The 19,182-nt window shown below is 35.1% G+C and overlaps 1 protein-coding gene across 6 annotated transcripts in view; it reads left to right on the top strand.

Moving 5' to 3' along the window:
- CA1 (carbonic anhydrase 1) overlaps window positions 1-17,944 on the top strand; it is a 51,211-nt gene extending 33,267 nt beyond the window's left edge. For 4 of the 6 annotated variants that reach the window (XM_025394393.1, XM_025394397.1, XM_025394396.1 and 1 more), the window contains 7 exons: window positions 4,692-4,752; window positions 7,895-8,092; window positions 9,281-9,399; window positions 12,668-12,763; window positions 13,712-13,774; window positions 16,409-16,564; window positions 17,502-17,944. In XM_025394393.1, coding sequence (XP_025250178.1) covers window positions 4,716-4,752; window positions 7,895-8,092; window positions 9,281-9,399; window positions 12,668-12,763; window positions 13,712-13,774; window positions 16,409-16,564; window positions 17,502-17,618 — 786 coding nt within the window. In that variant the 5' untranslated portion in view covers window positions 4,692-4,715 and the 3' untranslated portion in view covers window positions 17,619-17,944. Of the gene's footprint in view, window positions 1-4,691; window positions 4,753-7,894; window positions 8,093-9,280; window positions 9,400-12,667; window positions 12,764-13,711; window positions 13,775-16,408; window positions 16,565-17,501 lie in introns of those variants that run through there. The other 2 variants (XM_025394398.1, XM_025394399.1) reach the window with 2 other exon arrangements.
- Window positions 17,945-19,182: the final 1,238 nt, after the last annotated feature.

The raw sequence follows: 19,182 nt of genomic DNA, 5'->3' as shown, positions 1-19,182 counted from the left end.
TCCCAAGGTGCTGGGATTACAGGCACAAGCCACCATGTCTGGCAGAAGTTTATGATTTACAAATCATTAATGCATGTTATTTTCTTTTTAGGTGGAAAATGTTACTTAATAGTGTCATCATCTGTTCTATAAAGACTCATTTGTTTCCCAAACAGTTATAGAAGATAAGATACAATAGTATATTTTCAATTTTAAAAACAAATTTGGGGATAGTACTATTAACCTGCCCAAGTTATCCTTCACGCAGTAGAAGAGATTCCTAATTATTAGCATAAAAGTTCACAAGACATTCTCTGAATGTGTGTCTTTCTAGCCAGTAATTTCAATAAGCATGACAGTCAATGAGATATACTTACAACTTAATATTTTCAAAAGCATGAAATTGTAAGACATTGTGAATGCCTCTATGCATGTATTAAAATGCTTACATATAAAGAGTTGACTTGGTTGTTAAAAAACACTCATTAGCAGATTTAACAACTGCCTTAAAAATAAAATGTTCTAAGACAGGAAATAAAAGGTTGAAACTTTTCTTTAGTTACAGTAATAAAAGCCATAAGAGTGATGGATTTTTGAAATTTGTATGTCAAAAGTTCAAACTATATTTGAAGAGTTAGATTTTGACACTTACAAAGTGTCAAAAACTTGACACTTACAAAGATCAGTGTTCTCATTCTCCCAGTAATGACTGACAGACACAGACGGGTCACTTTATTCCTCCCATTAATAGAACTGAGAGGGGAAAGGCTTTTTCCTTAATCCAAAAACAAGCATGAGTATAGCAAAGCTCATTCACATGCCCAAATATCAATGTACCACAGAACCTGAGTTCAGATCAGTGCACTTGGGTAAGCATAGTCCCTGATAAATATTCTGTTCTTCTATATCTTTAAAAATATACAATAGTTTAAATTTAAAATGACCATTTAATTATCCTCTCTATAAGTGTTTATTGAGTACCACTGTTTTCCAGGCATGTTATAGGTGAAGAGAACATGGTGGTGAAAAAAAATGATCAAGATTTTATCATATCATAGAGATGCCACTTTAGAGATGATTATAGAATTAAGTAAATTAATTTCATAATACAAGCAAGATAATTTCAAGATGCGACAAATGCTATGAAAGAATAAGACAGAATGATATAATGGAGTGACTGGGAAAAAGGGGACATGTGAATTTGGAGTTCAGGAAAGTCATATCTAAGCAGGAGATATTTGAGGCCGCACAAAGGTCTGGGTACAGAGCAACCCAGACAGTAGGACAGCAAGCACAAAGGTCCTAAAATGGAAACAAGCTCGGTATGGATGGAGACAAATACAAACACTGGAAGGAATAAAGTTACCAACACAGCTTTGTTACTGGTGATGAGAAAGCCCAACTGAGAGAAAATGATAACGGTGAAATCCAGATAACCCATCCTGCCACTTCAGTTGATTAATCAGAATGTCTAGTTGTCTCAATGCAGAAATGTCCGGGCTAATATCACCATTTTCCATGACCCACTTCTCCACTGGAAATAAGATTTATCTTGCCACCCCAAATGATACCATTTCTGGAGGGGCAGGGAATTTAGGAAGCAATGTGAAAGTCAGGCCTAATTTAATAGTCAACAATGACACTTATTTTCACAATATATATTTCCTCATTTTAGGGAAAATATGAATCCCAGGAAAGCCACTTATTGTTGTGGAACTCTAAGCATTGTAGAACAGCTATGGCTTTTTGGAATTTGGTCCTGCCAAGGTGTGGATTTTTCCTTTCAGTGGCATTTAGCAGATCTCACCCATAACTAGGCATAGATGACACTTTTTTTCACTTTTTGTTCCTTTTATACCAGAGAGTTATTTTCTAAGTACAAATTTAAATTTGAAACTCACCGTAATTTATTTGCTTCCAGAAGAGTTCATGTTTTTAATTTTAAAATATTAAAATAAAAATTAGATGAAAAGTATCAAAGGAACTAGAAGAATACAAGTTAAAATAAGAACTACTAAGGCTCTTAAATATAATTTAAAACTGACTTAAATATATACTTAAAAACACTGAAGAAATGCTTTTTTGAAACACATTTTAGGGTACTAAAAAATCTTTAGGTGAAATTAATTAGTGTTAAATAAATGTAATAATCTAATATATATTATATATGTATAAATTTAAATTATATTATATACTACATATTCTATATAATATATAATTAAATTATATTATATATATAAATTTAAATTATATATATATAATTTAAAAGTATATATATATATATTTATTTTTAGTTTAGAAAAGCAGAGGCTGTGTAGATTAAACTCCTTCTCGGTAGGCAAAAGTAGCCCAAAGATCATCCTGGAAAAGTATACTGGGAGGAGACTGTTGGTGAAAGTGAAGTGAATACAAAATTAAACATCTTGAATTTGGCATAGATTCAGCTGGGAGAAGCAAAAATTTGTAAGCAGAAAAAGAGGGATAAAGGTAAGTGGGAAGGGTGTTTGGACTCATAAAGGTTCGTTAAACTTTATATCTTTTCTCTATATAATTTTCTGCCTGAGGCAGTACTCTAGCACACCCTGGGTACATAATAAAATAAAAGGTGATAATAGTTAGGGTCCAGTGTCATTCTGTACCTAAAACTTTAAATAAATTACCATTCCATATGGATGTTAAAGCATTCATGTAACAAATCATCACATAATCATATACTGAAAGGGGGTTGTTGTTTTTCAAATTTGTTGATTAATAAAGCAGTTCAAGCTAAAGTTACTTTTCACAAAGTATACAATATTAGGAGGCAAATTACCTGGCAAAGGGTAGCCTGCTCCTGTCACTCCATGAGCTTCCAGAGTGAAGTGAGCCCAAGGATGAAGCCTGACTCTTGGTCATCTTGAGCCAAACCAAGCTACATCACCTAATCCAATCCTCCAGAAAACAGAATCAACTAGAGGTCAGTGGACAATTGTTGACAGTGGAAGGTTGAGAAAATGCATTAGCTTTGGAATTAGACAGATCTAGGTTTAAACCCTAGGCTTATGGGATATAAACAGCCACTTGCAAGCTTTGTAACCCTGAGGAGGTGTCTTCACCTCTGTAAGCCTCAATTTTTTTTTAATATAAAACACAATTTTTTTTATTTATTTATTTTTTCCAGAAACAGGGTATCACTATGTTGCCCAGGCTGATCTGGAACTCGTAGGCTCAAGAGATCCTCCCATCTCAGCCGAAAACACAGATTTTAATGCCCAATTTTGTTATAATAAGAATTAAATAAGTTGATGCACGTAAAGTTTTTAGCACAGCAGTTGATCCCTCTTGGGCCTTCAATAAACAGTACTTTGAAAAAAAATAATTCCCTTTTAAACAATATCTTCTTATGCTTACTGAAGCCATAGAATGGGAGCTTGCGTCTCTTCCCACTCTGTGGATGTTCATGACCACATCCCACCCTGCCTATAAGACAATGCACCATCATTAACTGCAAAGGAGCAAACAACGTGTCTCCAGTCAGCCTTGGTGAAAATTGCCCTGATCCTTCTCTTCTTTTAAGGGTTGCAGCAGCTCCTTACAGTGTGAAACGAGGAATGACTATCATGGCATGAAAAAAGCATCACTATGGAAGCTTATTTTTCTGGTTGTCTTCTCTTTAAGCATGTTTAGAGCTTTGAATATGTAGAACTGGTCAGAGTCTGGCACATTCTAATCAGTTTTCTTTGCCTTCCTGAAAAGTCCTGTGTCGCTTCTCATCATTGAGTGGGCATCAGTTTTCATCTTGGTCCAGGCTTAACTTGGACTTAAGAGTATTGTGAGCATAGGAGGGGAATTAATTGTGGCATTTGGTGAAGGTAAGTGAAGAAGGCAACTGGATTAGGAGGCTGAAGTCTTGGCTTCTCTGCTTGTTGCTAGTTATGGCAAAGTACCTCAACATCTCTCAATTACAAAATGCTAATTCTTACTATATAGGATTTGTATGTATGTGTGATGGTGAAATAAAATAATAAGAAAGGGGTTTATAAATTATATAGAACTATTAAAAAGGAAGACTTTCATTCTAGTAGACCTATTTGATGTATCAAATAAATATTGGGCCATATTTAACTTTAATATTAATAAAATCTTCTCCATTTATGAATTCCAATATTGCTCCAAAAAGGACTTTATTCTTACCCTGTACATCTGTAAAATGTACCATTATAAATAACATATATTACAAATGATTAGTAATTTAATTATCTGATTTTAAATTAACATTATGATACTAGTTCAGACCAGCCTGTAAACACACAAATTCTTCTCCTGATAAATTACTTTTGCTTATATTGCTTAAGTAACTAACAAAGGTAGAGTTGGAAATCTTAAGTGTACAAAATATTTTCCATTTAGAAAATCTAAAGAATTATATGTGATAATATTAAGCCATATCTTCTACTAACATGAGTGAAACAGGACTTGGCTTTATAAAATCTAGGATTTGATCATTCTCTTTTACAATATAAGAAAATAAAGCAATTGAAACTAACATAGCCCTTGTAGAATTTTTTACAACACTTTTTTTAGATATGTGTACTTCCTGATAAGCAGAGACGATGAAATAATGGCCTATTAAGGGCAAACAAGTTTCTATAAAAATGCCCAAGCAGGGATTTAAGGCATCTCCTGCACGCACAGTTGCAGTTAGTTATTCCAGGTATTATTTTTGTTTTCAGAAAAAGAAAACTCAGTAGAAGACAATGGCAAGTCCAGACTGGGGATATGATGACAAAAATGGTAAGAGTTCTCCTGTTTATATAGATCAAAACGATAGCTTCTTTCCATTTCCAACAGAAGAGATATTAAGCATTTAAAATAACAGTCCAGCCATAGGTTAATTGTTGAACTGGCTGCTTTAAATAATTATACTATCTTTGCATGTATTCTTAGCATTGTCTTTTGGGGCATGACTGACTACAAAATATGTTTGATATATGTACAGACATACCTCAGAGATACTGCAGGTTCAGGTTCAGACCCCTATCATTAAGCAAATATCACAAGAAAGCAAGTCATATAAAATTTGGAGTTTTCCAGGGCATTTAAAAGTTATGTTTACACTATGCTGTTGTCTATTATGTGCAATAGCATTATGTCTAAAAAATATACCTACCTTAATTAAAAATACTTTATTGCTACAATATGCTAGTGATCATCTGAGCCTTCAGAAGTACTAATTTTTTTTTTCTTTAAGTCAGAGTCTCACTCTATCACCCAGGCTAGAGTGCAATGGCACGATCTAGGCTCACTGCAACCTCTGCCTCCCAGGTTCAAGTGATTCTCCTGCCTCAGCCTCCCGAGTAGCTGAGACTACAGGTGCCCACCACCACACCTAGCTAATTTTTTTGTATTTTTAGTAGAGATGGGGTTCCACCGTGTTAGCCAGGATGGTCTCGATCCCCTGACCTCATAATCCACCCTCCTTGGCCTCCCAAAGTGCTGGGATTACAAGTGTGAGCCACCACGCCTAGCCAAGTATTAATCTTTTTGATGGAGAGGGTCTTGCCTCAATGTGGATGACTGCTGACTGATCAGGTGGTGGTTGCTGAAGGTTGGGAAGGCTCCAAGTTATCCATGACTTTGGAATCAACTTCTTCCAAACTCCTATTAATGTTGATAACTTGACCTTCTCCCATGAATTATGAATGTTCATGCAGAATGGTCAATCCTTTCTAGACAACTTCAATTTCCTTTACTCAGATCCATCATTAAAAAATTATTATCTATGGGAACTACAGGCTTACAAAATGTATTCTTAAATAAGATTTGAAAGTTGAAATTTTTCCTTGATCCATAGACTGCAGAATAGATGCTGTGTTAGTAGGTATGAACATAACATCAATCTCCTTGTACATCTCCATCAGAGCTCCTGGGTGACCAGGTGCATTGCCAATGAGCAGTGATATTTTGAAAGGAATCTTCTTTTACAGAGGAGTAGAGCTCAACAGTGGGCTTCAAAATATTCAGTAAACCAGGCTGTAAACAGATGTGCTGTCATTCAGGCTTTGTTGTTCCTTTTAGAGAACACAGGCAGAGTAGATTGAGCATAATTCTTAACGGTCCTAGGATTTTCAGAATACTAAATGAGTGTTGGCTTCAACTTAAAATCAACAACTGCATTTGACCCTAACAAAAGAGTCAGGCTGTTTTTTAAAACTTTGAAACCATGCATTGACTTTTCCTCTCTAGCTATGAAAGTCTTAGATGTTATCTTCTTCCAATAGAAGGCTGTTTTGTCTACTCTGAAAATCTGTTCTTTAATGTAGTCACTTTCATTGGTTATCTTAGCTAGATCTTCTGCATAACTGTCTGCAGCTTCTGTATCAGCACTTGCCAGTTCACCTCGCACTTTCATGTTATGGAGATGGCATCTTTCTTTAAATCTCATAAACCAACCTCCACTAGCTTCTAACTTTTCTTCTGCAGTTTTTTTGCCTTTCTCAGCCTTCACAGAATTAAAGAGAGCTGTAAGCTTGTGTAATTAGGATTTGGCTTAAGGGAATGTGGTTGTTGGTTTGATCTTCTATCCAGACTACTCAAACTTTCTCCATATCAGCAATAATGCTTCTTTGCTTTCTTATCATTTGTGTGTGCACTGGTGTAGCATGTTTAATTTTCTCTAGGAACTTTTCTTTTGCATTCACAACTTGGCTAACTGGTACAAAAAGTCTACTTTTTGGCTGGTCTCAACTCTTGACATGCCTTCCTCACTGGGCTTAATCATTTCTAGCTTTTGATTCAAAGTGAGAAACATGTGACTCTTCCTCTTACTGGAATACTTACAGGTCATTGTAGGGTTATTAATCAGATTAATTTCAATATTGTTGTCTCAGGGAATAGGAAGACTTATAGAGAGGGAGAGAGATGGGGAACAGCCAGTCAATAAAGTAGTTAAAACACACACAACATTTACAGGCTAAGTTCATCATCTTACTTGGACATGGTTTATGGTGCCACAACACTATTACAATAGTAACATCAAAGATCACAATGATAGATATATGAACAATTAAGAAGTTTAAAATATTGTGAGAATGACCAAAATGTGACACAGAGACGTGAAGTAAACACATGCTGTTGCAAATATGCCCCTAATAAGCTTGCTTGATGCAAGATTGCTACAAATCTTCAGTTTGTAAAAAATGCAATATCTGCAAAGCACAATAAAGTGAAATTCAATAAAATGAGGTATGCTTGTATTAGAAATCTATTGCTGATAATAAAATATGTATAGTCTAATCCTATATACTATGAGTATAGATCTATATTAGTATTATTGACAAATACATTATTTTATAGTATAATATAGAAAAGAGACCAGGGCAGTGGCTCATGCCTGTAATCCCAGCACTTTGGGAGACAGAGGCGGGTGGATCACTTGAGATCAGGACTTCGAGACCAGCCTGGACAACATGATGAAACCCCATCTCTACTAAAAATACAAAAAAAATTGGCCAGATGTGGTGGCACATGCCTGTAATCCCAGACACTCGAGAAGCTGAGGCATGAGAATTGCTTGAGCTTGGGACACAGAGGTTGCAGTGAGCCGAGAGCACATCACTGCACTGCAGCCTGGGTGACAGAGCAAGACTCTGTCAAAAAAAAGAAAGAAAGAAGAAAGAAAGAAAGAAAGAAAGAAAGAAAGAAAGAAAGAAAGAAAGAAAGAAAGAAAGAAAGAAAGAAAGAAAGAAAGAAAGAAAGGAAGAAAGAAAGAAAGAAAGGGGACATTTTCAAACACAGAATTTTTATTAATCTTAACAGAATATCATTTAATACACTTAAACCCTAATCTAGTAAGCAAACAGGTAACTACACTCCTAAAACTTGGAATCAAGCATTTGATAAAGTATTGATTTTACACATGTGTTTGTCCTTGTAGGTCCTGAACAATGGAGCAAGCTATATCCCATTGCCAATGGAAATAACCAGTCCCCTGTTGATATTAAAACCAGTGAAGCCAAACATGACACCTCTCTGAAACCTATTAGCGTCTCCTACAACCCAGCCACAGCCAAAGAAATTATCAATGTGGGACATTCCTTCCATGTAAATTTTGAGGACAACGATAACCGATCAGGTGAGCTGAAAGACCCTGCTGATATTTTTTTTCTTACAGTCTACTGGGGTAGTTTAAAAAATAGTACTCGAGAAACATGACACCCATTCTAAGTCTTTTGTGCTTGTGTGTAGCGTTGCTGTAATCTAGTGAGGCATCTTGGACTTCTGGAAAATGCCCAGGTGGTAAAGACAATTTTTGGAATTCCCAGCTCTGTATTTTCAGTCTTTCTTCTCAAAGTCACCCTCACATCTCTTCTGGTCATTCTGGTATCTGTGTGCTCACTTCACTCTCTCTGAATAAACAGTATTTATCCAGAAGGGTCTAGTGAACCAGTCATTACAAATATAACAACTGAAAAGAAAAATATTTTCTAATTGGGATGAAGATGAATGAGCACAGTAGAAAAGAAAAACAAAGCAGTGACTGAATTATCCTTATACTCCAGAATCTGGAACAAATTTTGCTACAGAGTTAGCTTTTCATGAAGGTTTATTGAATATTGTATTAAATGACAATTCCATAAAACAGTTCTACTGATTTAAAATGCTAAACTTGTTTGCGAGCTTCTGAAGCCTAAATTTTAAGTACCTTGGGGCTATGTCCATTATTAACATTAGATTAGGTCTGGTATGATGTGCATTTAGCTAATATTATCATTGGATAGGCTTTCCAAACAAAGTTTTAAAAGTGTCCCACTGCCCCACTGGTACTCTCTCTTGGTCCTTGGCCAGGGATTCTCAACAAAGCTGTCAAGATACACTGTTGTGTCTTCATCAGTTGCAGAGTAGGTGATGAATGGTTCGTTACTCAAAATAAACTACTAAAGATTTTTGATGCATATTGTCTATGTTGAAAGAATGAAGGAATAAACTTGCAAATAAAAGGAGATTCAAGGACAGCCCTGTAATGATATAATTCACTCACCTTGCAATATGCCTTCTAGGAGTTGGAAATAGGTAAAATTATAGCTCTTGTGCTGGGAAATGTATATAACTCATGGAATATCTCATCAATGTCACAGTCAGGTGTGTACCATACATATGACTGTCATCCTCATAGATGTGGGGTAAAACAAGATGAAAGTTTAGGCACTAATGTTTGTTTTCACTTCTAGTCAACACAATTTAGTGTTGGTTTGTATTAAATGCAAAGATAAGCTAGAGTTTGCAGAGTATCAGACTAACAATTGGTTCCCTTTTCTTCCAGTGCTGAAAGGTGGTCCTTTCTCCGACAGCTATAGGCTCTTTCAGTTCCATTTTCACTGGGGCAGTTCAAATGAGTATGGTTCTGAACATACAGTGGATGGAGTGAAATATTCTAGCGAGGTAATGTAATTTAGTAAGTGAGAGATAATTACCCTGAGAGTACTCCCAGAAGCAGTTTCTCCCTTCTCTCCTAAAACAACATCATAATGACTCCAAAGGAATGAGTGTTCCACTAATGAACTCCCAGGTTCCATTAAAATCAAGCACAGACACATAACGTTTGGCAAGAGAGTGAAATGTTTCATGTGGAAAGAGGCAGCTAAACTCCTGAGCCCAAGATTCACCTTTCCCTGAGAATGCCTCAAAAACTGTTACCTTGATATCATGGCTAGCTTCAAAGGGTGACACTGCTCTCCTTTAAAGCTCTAACCTCAAATGGAACGCACAACCATTTCCTCTTTATTTAAATGTTCAAGTTTGGACACACCAGCAGTATGGTTGTGACCAAGCTGGGACAATTCAATGAGACTCTACTATCAGCTCAAATTTAACCATAGCAATGGTCACAGAGAACAGCATACACCTAGATGAGGGTCTGAGCTTCCCTGGCTCTTAAACTGCTCTCACATGGAATTTGTGACTTATTTCAGGACATTATTATCTGTATATCCAAAGAAAAATTGGAGACATGTACACCAAACTGTCAACAGAGGGTCTGGGAGATTAAAATGGGAGAAATTTTGCTCTTTACTTTAGATGTGTGAATTATGTAATACATGTGTACCCATACACGCAGGTTGACTTTTTAATTTTGCTTTCATCAAAGTGAATTCTATAATATACATAATTTTGCAACCTGCTTTTTTCTATTTACCCATTTATTGCGATAATTTTTAAAAATCAGAAGACTGAATTTCACCTCATTTTTTACTTTCTGTATAGTATTTCATTTGGGTGAATACATCATAATTTATTTAACTGCCTTCTATTGATGAACAATCACAACATATGATTTTTGTTTAATTGGTTTCTTTTCCTTTTATTAAAAAATGCTTCAGTAAATATATCTGTACATATATATTGTATACTAATGAAAGTAATTATGTAGGATAGATTTTTACAGGGCAGATTGCCAAGTTACAAAGTATATGTATCTTTTATTCTGATAGAATATCAGTGATTGTATACAAATAAAACTTGCTTTACCTTGTGTTGTAAAGCACGACTAACACCTTTCAATGCTGCGAGAATCTGTTAATTGGATTTTCCCCTCCATAAAATTGAAGATAGATTAAAATTAAATGGACTAACAGCCTAAATTAGTATTATCTTTTTGGAAAGACAGTTGGTAGTATCCAAGAAAACTAAATTAGTGACTCTCTCACCTAAATTGAGAAAAATCAATATAACCCATGCTAGATATGAGAGACACTTAGCCACAAAGTTTAGCATATGATTAAATTCAATTCAATAAACCTTCTTGGGATAGCTATAAGACACTAGATTTGAGAGGCAGGGCAGCCTGTTGCCTAAGAATGCAAGTACCCAGCTGACTGCCAGGGTTTGAATCAAAGCTCGACCACTTACTAGCTGTACAACTTCAAACGAATCACTCTATGCTCCAATATTCCTATATAGCGAATCTAGATAATATAACATTAGTATCCATCTCAATGATTGTTAACAGCATGAAAAGAGTAAACCCATACAGAGCACACTTAGACCAGCACCTTTCATGTTGCATGTGCTGAATAATGTTACTTAACATTTCCATAGAGACACAAGCAAGCCCTTTTCAAGCAGGGAAGTGTAGACATAAATTATTGTGATTAAATAAATATAGTAGTAAATGGCAGTATGACTATTCACAAAGAAGCACAGGAATACAGATGTAAGAATAATTAATTACAAGTAGGGACAGAATCTAGACTGGCATGGTCAGAGGAAATTGCAATAAGTGATCTCTCTGAATATACTGTCTTAATCATTCTTTTTTCATTCAACAAATATTCATTGAACACCTACAATATGCCAGACACTCTCTTTATTTATTTTTGGTTTGTATTTATTTATTTATTTATTTTTGAGAAAGAGTCTTGCTCTCTCACCCAGGCTGGAGTCCAGAGGTGCGATCTCGGCTCACTGCAACCTCCTTCTCTCAGGTTCAAGTGATTCTCCTGTCTCGGCCTCCTGAGTAGCTGGGATTACAAGCATGCGCCACCATACCCGGCTAATTTTGTATTTTTAGTAGAAACGGAGTTTCACCACGTTGGTCAGGCTGATCTCAAACTCCTGACCTTGTGATCCGCCCTCCTCGGCCTCCCAAAGTGCTGAAATTACAGGCGTGAGATACTGTTTTTAAAAAGTACTTGTGATCAGAACTTGCATTTGATAGGGAAAATAAAAATTTCAGAGGAAGGAAGGGAAGAAGGAAGGGAGGGAAGGAGGGAGGAGAATAGGAAGAAGAGAGATTAAATAAGCGATATGGATAGAATTGTTTTGATTTGTGGTGGTTACTTTATGTTGGATGATCAGAAAAGAATTGTTTAAGGAGTGGCATTTGAGTTCAACCCTAACTCAAGACAAAAGTCTGCCACTTGAAGATCATGGGGAAGGAAATTCCAGAGAATATTAGAAGCTAATGCAAAGACTCAAAGTTGTGATGAAGTATAATCTGTAAGATGTGAATGTTGATAGGTGGGGAAAGTAAGAAATGAATGATAATTGTTGTACTTATTGATTCAGCAATTAAAAAACCTTATCCTAGGAAGGTAAATTTAAGCAGGTTTGGCAAGAAGGAAATCTAGAGTTCTATTTTGGCCAGATTAAGTTTGAAACATCTATTAGACATCCATGTAGAGATATCAAGAATACATACATACATACTTGGATATACAAATCTAGAGTTTGCAGAGACATTAAACTGGAGATATTTGAGAGGCGTCTCAAAAGGGCACTAATGTGCTTGAAAGAATCCGTTCTTGGCCGAGACTCCCAGATACTCCAGGAACCCTTTCTCACGAATTTACTACAAAGTACCTCATGTGAGAGAAAATTACTTCAATCATTTTCCCAAAAACTAGTTAGTCATGTTTCCTGATCCTTTCATAACAAAGAGAGATACATTTAAAGGAGTAATATTAAATAACAATATTGTAGGAAAGGACATTTTGCTTACTGGTTCCAGGTTTTGCAATCTCTACTTGGCACACAGATAACCCTACCTAAGAGTAACATGGTAACTCCTCTAATCCACTGGATAAAGGTTCACATAAGTTTTAGGTATCTAAGCCAAGATACATCATCATATGGTAACAAGTTAACTTATAACGTACCTTTTGTCATCATACTTGTATAAATAATTAATTAACCAGAGTATCATTTTTAGCTTCATATAGTTCACTGGAATTCTGCAAAATACTCCAGCTTTGCTGAAGCTGTCTCAAAGGCTGATGGTTTGGCAGTTATTGGTGTTTTGATGAAGGTGAGTTACAGGTAGTTAAGTTACACAGCTCTGCTTCCAATTAGACCTCAAAATAGAAGGAAATAAGGCAACATATATTTTAGAATTTCTTATTTTAAAGTTCCCATTCAACCGATGACTACAGGTGAAAAAAATAGTTCCCTAGTATTTTATTGCTTGGTTTTATCTCTGCTTTTCCCTCTGAGAGAAATGAGTTTCAGGTGCAGGTGAGATAGAAAGGTGTTCATAGGGAAAAAGGAATTTCTATTTTCCAGCTCTTCCAAATTCCCCTTCCTCTAAACTTCCTACCTCATAGGCTCTGAAATTTATTAATTTAATATTTCATCAGGAAAGAAATATTATTAAATATTAATAAGGAAACCTGAAACCATAGATTCAGAAATTTATCAATTTAAAATCTCATTAGGAAAGAAATAAAGAGAATTTTTTCTTACAAAGAACATTCAGTTGATTTTTTTAAATGGGAGATGTTGCTCAAATACTCTATAGAAGAATCCCTGAAAAGTTCTACAAAAAAGTTATTATTAAATTGGGTATGCCTGGGTAACTAAGTAACTCTGGAAATTATAGCATCTCTACTTAACCTTTACTGAGCACTTACAATATGCCAAAAACTGTAGTAATGATAAGTAACATAACAGACCAAAATAAGAGATTTGTTTTCATGTCAGTTTTGATAAATTTCTAGATTTTGCCCTGTAAAACTTTGAAAATCAAGTTTAATCAAGTTTTTTGTTTGCTACTTTATCCGTAGGTACATATTATAAACAATTTATAGAGTACAAAGGCTCTCAAAGACATACAGCTTGAAAAACTTCTCCTTCTAAAGCAGAGAGAAAATACCTTATCTCTCGTTAGTTGCTAATTGAAAAAAAAATTAAAGCTTAGCTAAGCAGTGTTTGATTGACAATAATCTTTCTCTCATACTTTATTTTCTTAAATCTCCAGCTTGGTGAGGCCAACCCAAAGCTGCAGAAAGTACTTGATGCCCTCCATGCAATTAAAACCAAGGTAAATACACTAAATAAGTAGTTTAAATCAGAGAACAAGAATTTACAAATCTATGGAAATCATTTAACGAAGTATTAAAACCGGGAAGTAGGAAGGCGATAGCAAAAGCTACCAACTAAAATCAAGGTGCTACTTCAACATTGCCTACCTCTGAGAAAGTCTCTAATGCAGGGGATTGTTTTGGTTTTTTGTTTTTCATAGTTATGGTTTATTTATTTCAGCAGAATATGGCCTGTAGAAAAGCAGATTACATAGCCATTTAAATTTGCTTGAAAAACTGTATCTAACAAAATCGTGATTTTCCATTTGATAAATAAAGATATCTCTAGTTTTTTAGCAGTACAAATATTCAGAAGTAAAGGGCATTCTTTTGAGATACGATTGATATACAATCTTTGATAACCATAACTCTCATTAGTCAACTCAAAAAATGGATTTTTGATATACACAAACTTAGCTTTATTGTTTTAATAGTAAGTGGTTAAAACATAAATCAAAGATTTGTCATTTTTTGCAGCATGGAGAACTGTCATTTTTTGTGTAAAATAAATATGACTTATGCTGATTCTAGGAAAGATTAAACTTAAGTGAGTGTCTTATAAAGTATAAATGACAGAAGATAAAAAATAAGCCCTCAACTCAAGAGTTATCGAAAAACATATGAGGAGAAAATAGAAGGAAATAATTAGTGAAGATAAAAGCAGAAAAGAATAAAATAAGAAAGAAAATTTATGGCCGGGTGTGGTGGCTCATGCCTGCAATCCCTGCACTTTGGGAGGCCGAGGCGGGCAGATTGCCTGAGGTTTCAGGATTGAGATTGCAGGAGTTCAAGACCAGCCTGACCAACATAGTGAAATCCCATCTATACCAAAAATACAAAAAATTAGCCAGGCATGGTGGTGCACGCATGTAGTCCTAGCTACTCAGGAGGTTGAGGCGGGAGAATCGCTTGAACCTGGGAGGTGGAGGCTGCAGTGAGCCGAGATTGTGCCACTGCACTCTAGCCTGGGTAACAGAGCAAGACTCTATCTTAAATAAATAAATTTTAAAAAGAAAAATGATGACTAAGTAAAGGGTAAAATTTCATCAATAAATTGAAAAGTTGATTCTTTCGAAGAACAACAAAAAGTCAGAATATGGGGAAGCTGGATAAAGAGAAAAAAAGCCATACATATAAAACTTTATTAGAAATAAATGGGTTATGACTAAAGATACAGAAGAAAATTTTAAGAGACAAAATTTTTTATAACATTATGCCAATAAATTTGAAAATTTAGATAAAATGGATAATTTTCCAAGAAAATGTGAAGTAAGGGAATTGACTCACAAGGCGTTAGAATACCTAAATAGACTGAGAACCTAAAAGTAAATGTAAACAATAGTCAAAATGTATCTATTAAACGAAAAGACTAGGCCCAGACCATTTCATGGAAAAGGGTTACTCAACTTTTAAGAAACAATCATGCCAGTGTTAACTAACCTGCCCAGATGAAGGAACAGACAGAAAACTTCCTATCAATTTAATGGAATCGATACCAAAACTGGGTATGAAAACTACAAAACACACAAAACAGAAAACATAGCATAAACTTTCTTAGGAATATAGCTAAAGGAAATCCTAACATTTATTATAACAAATCAAATTCAACAGTGTATTAAAAGAGTAGTTTCTGAATTAGTAGCGTATATCCCAAAAATACAAGAATGACTCAATATTAGAAAATCTTAAATTAATTCATTATATTAACTAAAGATGAAGAAAACCTCATGATCAACTTGTTAAATGCTTAAAAATCATTTTATAAAAATTAATGCCCTTTCTTTAGGATGAAACAAAATGAAAGAAAACTGCCTGAAAACTTCTTGAATTTGATAAAGAATTTTACCTAGAAACTTGTATCAACATTTAACTTCATAGTGAAACACTTGAAGCATTTTCATTTGAATCAGGCACAAGACCAAGCTGCCACTGTGACCATCACAATTGAAAATTATAATAAGGGTCCTAATCAGTGCAACGAAATAATGAAAGAGTACATACTATGACAGATATTGAAATAGCAAAAGCAAAACTATCATTACGTGCAGTTGATATCATCATTAACATCCACCTGAACACTCCAGAAGAATCATCTAAAATACAGAATGCATAAAAGATTAGCATACAAATGTCAGTACATTTCCTATACACCAGTAATAATCAGAAAAGATGATAGGAATAAATAGAATAAAACTAAAACAAGCAATATGCATGTCAATAAAGATCTTTGCCATTGAAATAGAATCTGGCATCATTCCTAGAGAAAAAATAAAAGCGTTATACTAGAAGTTAAATATCTTTTAAAGATACAGATTGTAAAAACGTTTTTTGCATCTTTGCTTATCTGCAACCAAATGAAGAAGGAAGAAGATGTCTTGGTCAAAAACTTACATGTAACACATTTTTCATCTTTTTTCTTCTGTTGATATTATTGTTTATACCCACAAACACACCAGTCAAGAAATACTAAATAGTAGAAAAATCAATGACTCTTAGCTAAAATGTCTACATAATGTATAACAAGATAATATAGCATATATATATTCATATAAGTATTTTATATCATGCTGTAATTATGTATTATTTTCTTCCAGGGCAAACGAGCCCCGTTCACAAATTTTGACCCCTCTACTCTCCTTCCTTCATCCCTGGATTTCTGGACCTACTCTGGCTCTCTGACTCATCCTCCTCTTTATGAGAGTATAACCTGGATCATCTGTAAGGAGAGCATCAGTGTCAGCTCAGAGCAGGTAGAGTTGTGAATGAATGGGAACTGGGAATATGTAGCAGGAATATTACTTTAATTGGTAGTATCAGTGAGAGAGATTATTATTTCAGTCAGCTTTGTGAGAAGTTCATTTTTCCTCCCAACTTAAAAATATTAATTCGGGGACATCGGTTTATTAAACTATCCAAAACTGCATTATAATACAATTTTTTTGACCTTTATACAGAAAAAAATGAGTCCCACTACTCTTTCCTCCTTAATAAGGAAATGTCCGACTTGTTAAATATCTTCTTAAGCATTTCAGAAATAAAAGAAAAACTGTGTGGACATTTCAATAAGATTTTGGGGAACTGTGGCTCTCAGCTGGCATACCTTGATAGTTGGCAAAGTATTTTCGTTCCTTTTGTGGAGCTTAAACTTTGAAATATTCAGCAAAATATCTCATTAACTGTTGTGTATAATTGTGATTATAGTAAGTATCATTGGTTGCTCAACCACTTTTATTATGTGCCTTACATATGTTTTGGTAGCCAATTCTCATAACAAACCTACAGGACAAGCATTGTAGCCTGCTGCTAACTGACATTTGTTGAGCACATGCTGTATGTCAAGCATCATTCTAAGGGCTTTGCATGTATTAACCCGTTTAATCTTCACAACAACGCAGTGAAGTAAGTACTATATGGAAACTAAGGTACCAAGCTAATACATCACTCGCCCAACATACCCCAGCTGAAATTTAAAAGTTGATACTTTAACCCAGTCATCAATAATTAAAGCAAAATGCCTGGTTCAAAGGAATGAATGTAAAGGATTTAGGGCTTTCTCTCTTCCTATTAGTGATATCACTGCAATTTCTAACTCAGTTTTCTAAATATCAGTGCATTAGTAATACTGTAAATAAAACGCTTTATGCATCTTTAAAAACTTTTTATTTTTAAAATATTTTATCCTTCCAGCTGGCACAATTCCGCAGTCTTCTATCAAATGTTGAAGGTGATAACCCTGTCCCCATTCAGCGCAACAACCGCCCAACCCAACCTCTGAAGGGCAGAACAGTGAGAGCTTCATTTTGATGAGTCGGAGAAGAAACTTGTCCTTCCTCAAGAACACAGCCCTGCTTCTGACATAATCCAATAAAATAGTAATTTTTAAGAAACAAATGTATTTCAATATTAGCAAGATAGCATGCCTTCAAATCAACCCGTAAAACTAAGAAACTTAAATTTTAGTTCTTACTGCTTAATTCAAGTAATAATTAGTAAGCTAGCAAATAGTAATCTGTAAGCATAAGCTTATGCTTAAATTCAAGTTTAGTTTAAGGAATTCTTTAAAATTACAACTGAGTGATTTGTATGTCTATTCTTTTCAGTTTATTTGAACTAATAATGTTATCTCTTTCTATTGTGCATTCAGTTTCTAAAACCACTAAGTTTCTACTCCATTTACATTCAAAAATCTTACTTTACTTGCAAGAGTATTTTGCCTCAAATGTAACAACCTAAGAGCAACTGAAGATAAAATACTGAGAAATTCATTTGCTTACTCCTGAAGACAAAAATACAGCTGAGATGACAACTGGATTTAATATAGTTATGCTGGCCCAACATTGCTACCATTTGTGTTGTCTGTGATCAAAAAGATTATCTTTTATATAGGAGGATGACGCTTCTGGATATTGCTTTCACTTCTTCTCCCCACGTTAGCAAGGACAATGCTTCTCTGCCATTATTACAACTAGTTAGTTGCATGAAGAATCTTTACTTTAAAATTGGAAGAAAAGTCACAAGTGAGTGGTTTATAAAAATGCTAAAGAAGTCGGCCGGGCACGGTAGCTCACGCCTGTAATCCCAGCACTTTGGGAGGCCGAGGCGGGCGGATCACAAGGTCAGGAGATTGAGATCATCCTGGCTAACACGGTGAAACCCTGTCTCTACTAAACAAAACACAAAAAATTAGCAGGGCGTGTTGGCGGGCCCCTGTAGTCCCAGCTACTCTGGAGGCTGAGGCAGGAGAATGGCCTGAACCCGGGAGGCGGAGCTTGCAATGAGCAGAGATCGCGCCACTGCACTCCAGCCTGGGCGACAGAGCGAGACTCCGCCTCAAAAAAAAAAAAGCTAAAGAAGTCATTTGTGCTTAGAATCATATAGAAACATCATGCAATCTTTTAATCAGATGTGCACTTCACCTTATGCTGTTTTTATCTTTAATTGACACACAATAATTGTACATATTTATGGAGTACAATGTGGTGTTTTTGTTTGTTTTTTGAGACAAGGTCTCACTCTGCCAGCCAGGGTGGAGTGTGATGGTGTGATCATAGCTCACTGCAGCCTCAAACCCCTGGGCTCAAGAATCCACCCACCTCAGCCTCTTGAGTAGTTGGGACTACAGATGCATGTCACCATGCCAGCTTACTTTTTTAATTTTTTTTTGTAGAGACATGGTGTCTCTATGTTGCCCAAGCAAGCAGTGTGATATTTTGATTCATGTATACAATGTGTAATGATCAAATCAGGGTAATTAGCATATCCATTACCTTAAACATTTATCATTTCTTTGTGTTGAGAATATTCAAAATCCTTTCCTCTAGCTATTTTTAAATATACAATAAATTATTGTTCATCATAGTCATCCTAT

Source organism: Theropithecus gelada, chromosome 8, assembly GCF_003255815.1.
Source record: "Theropithecus gelada isolate Dixy chromosome 8, Tgel_1.0, whole genome shotgun sequence".
In the NCBI taxonomy this organism is placed as follows: domain Eukaryota; kingdom Metazoa; phylum Chordata; class Mammalia; order Primates; family Cercopithecidae; genus Theropithecus; species Theropithecus gelada.
This window is presented reverse-complemented; position numbering and strand designations above follow the sequence as displayed.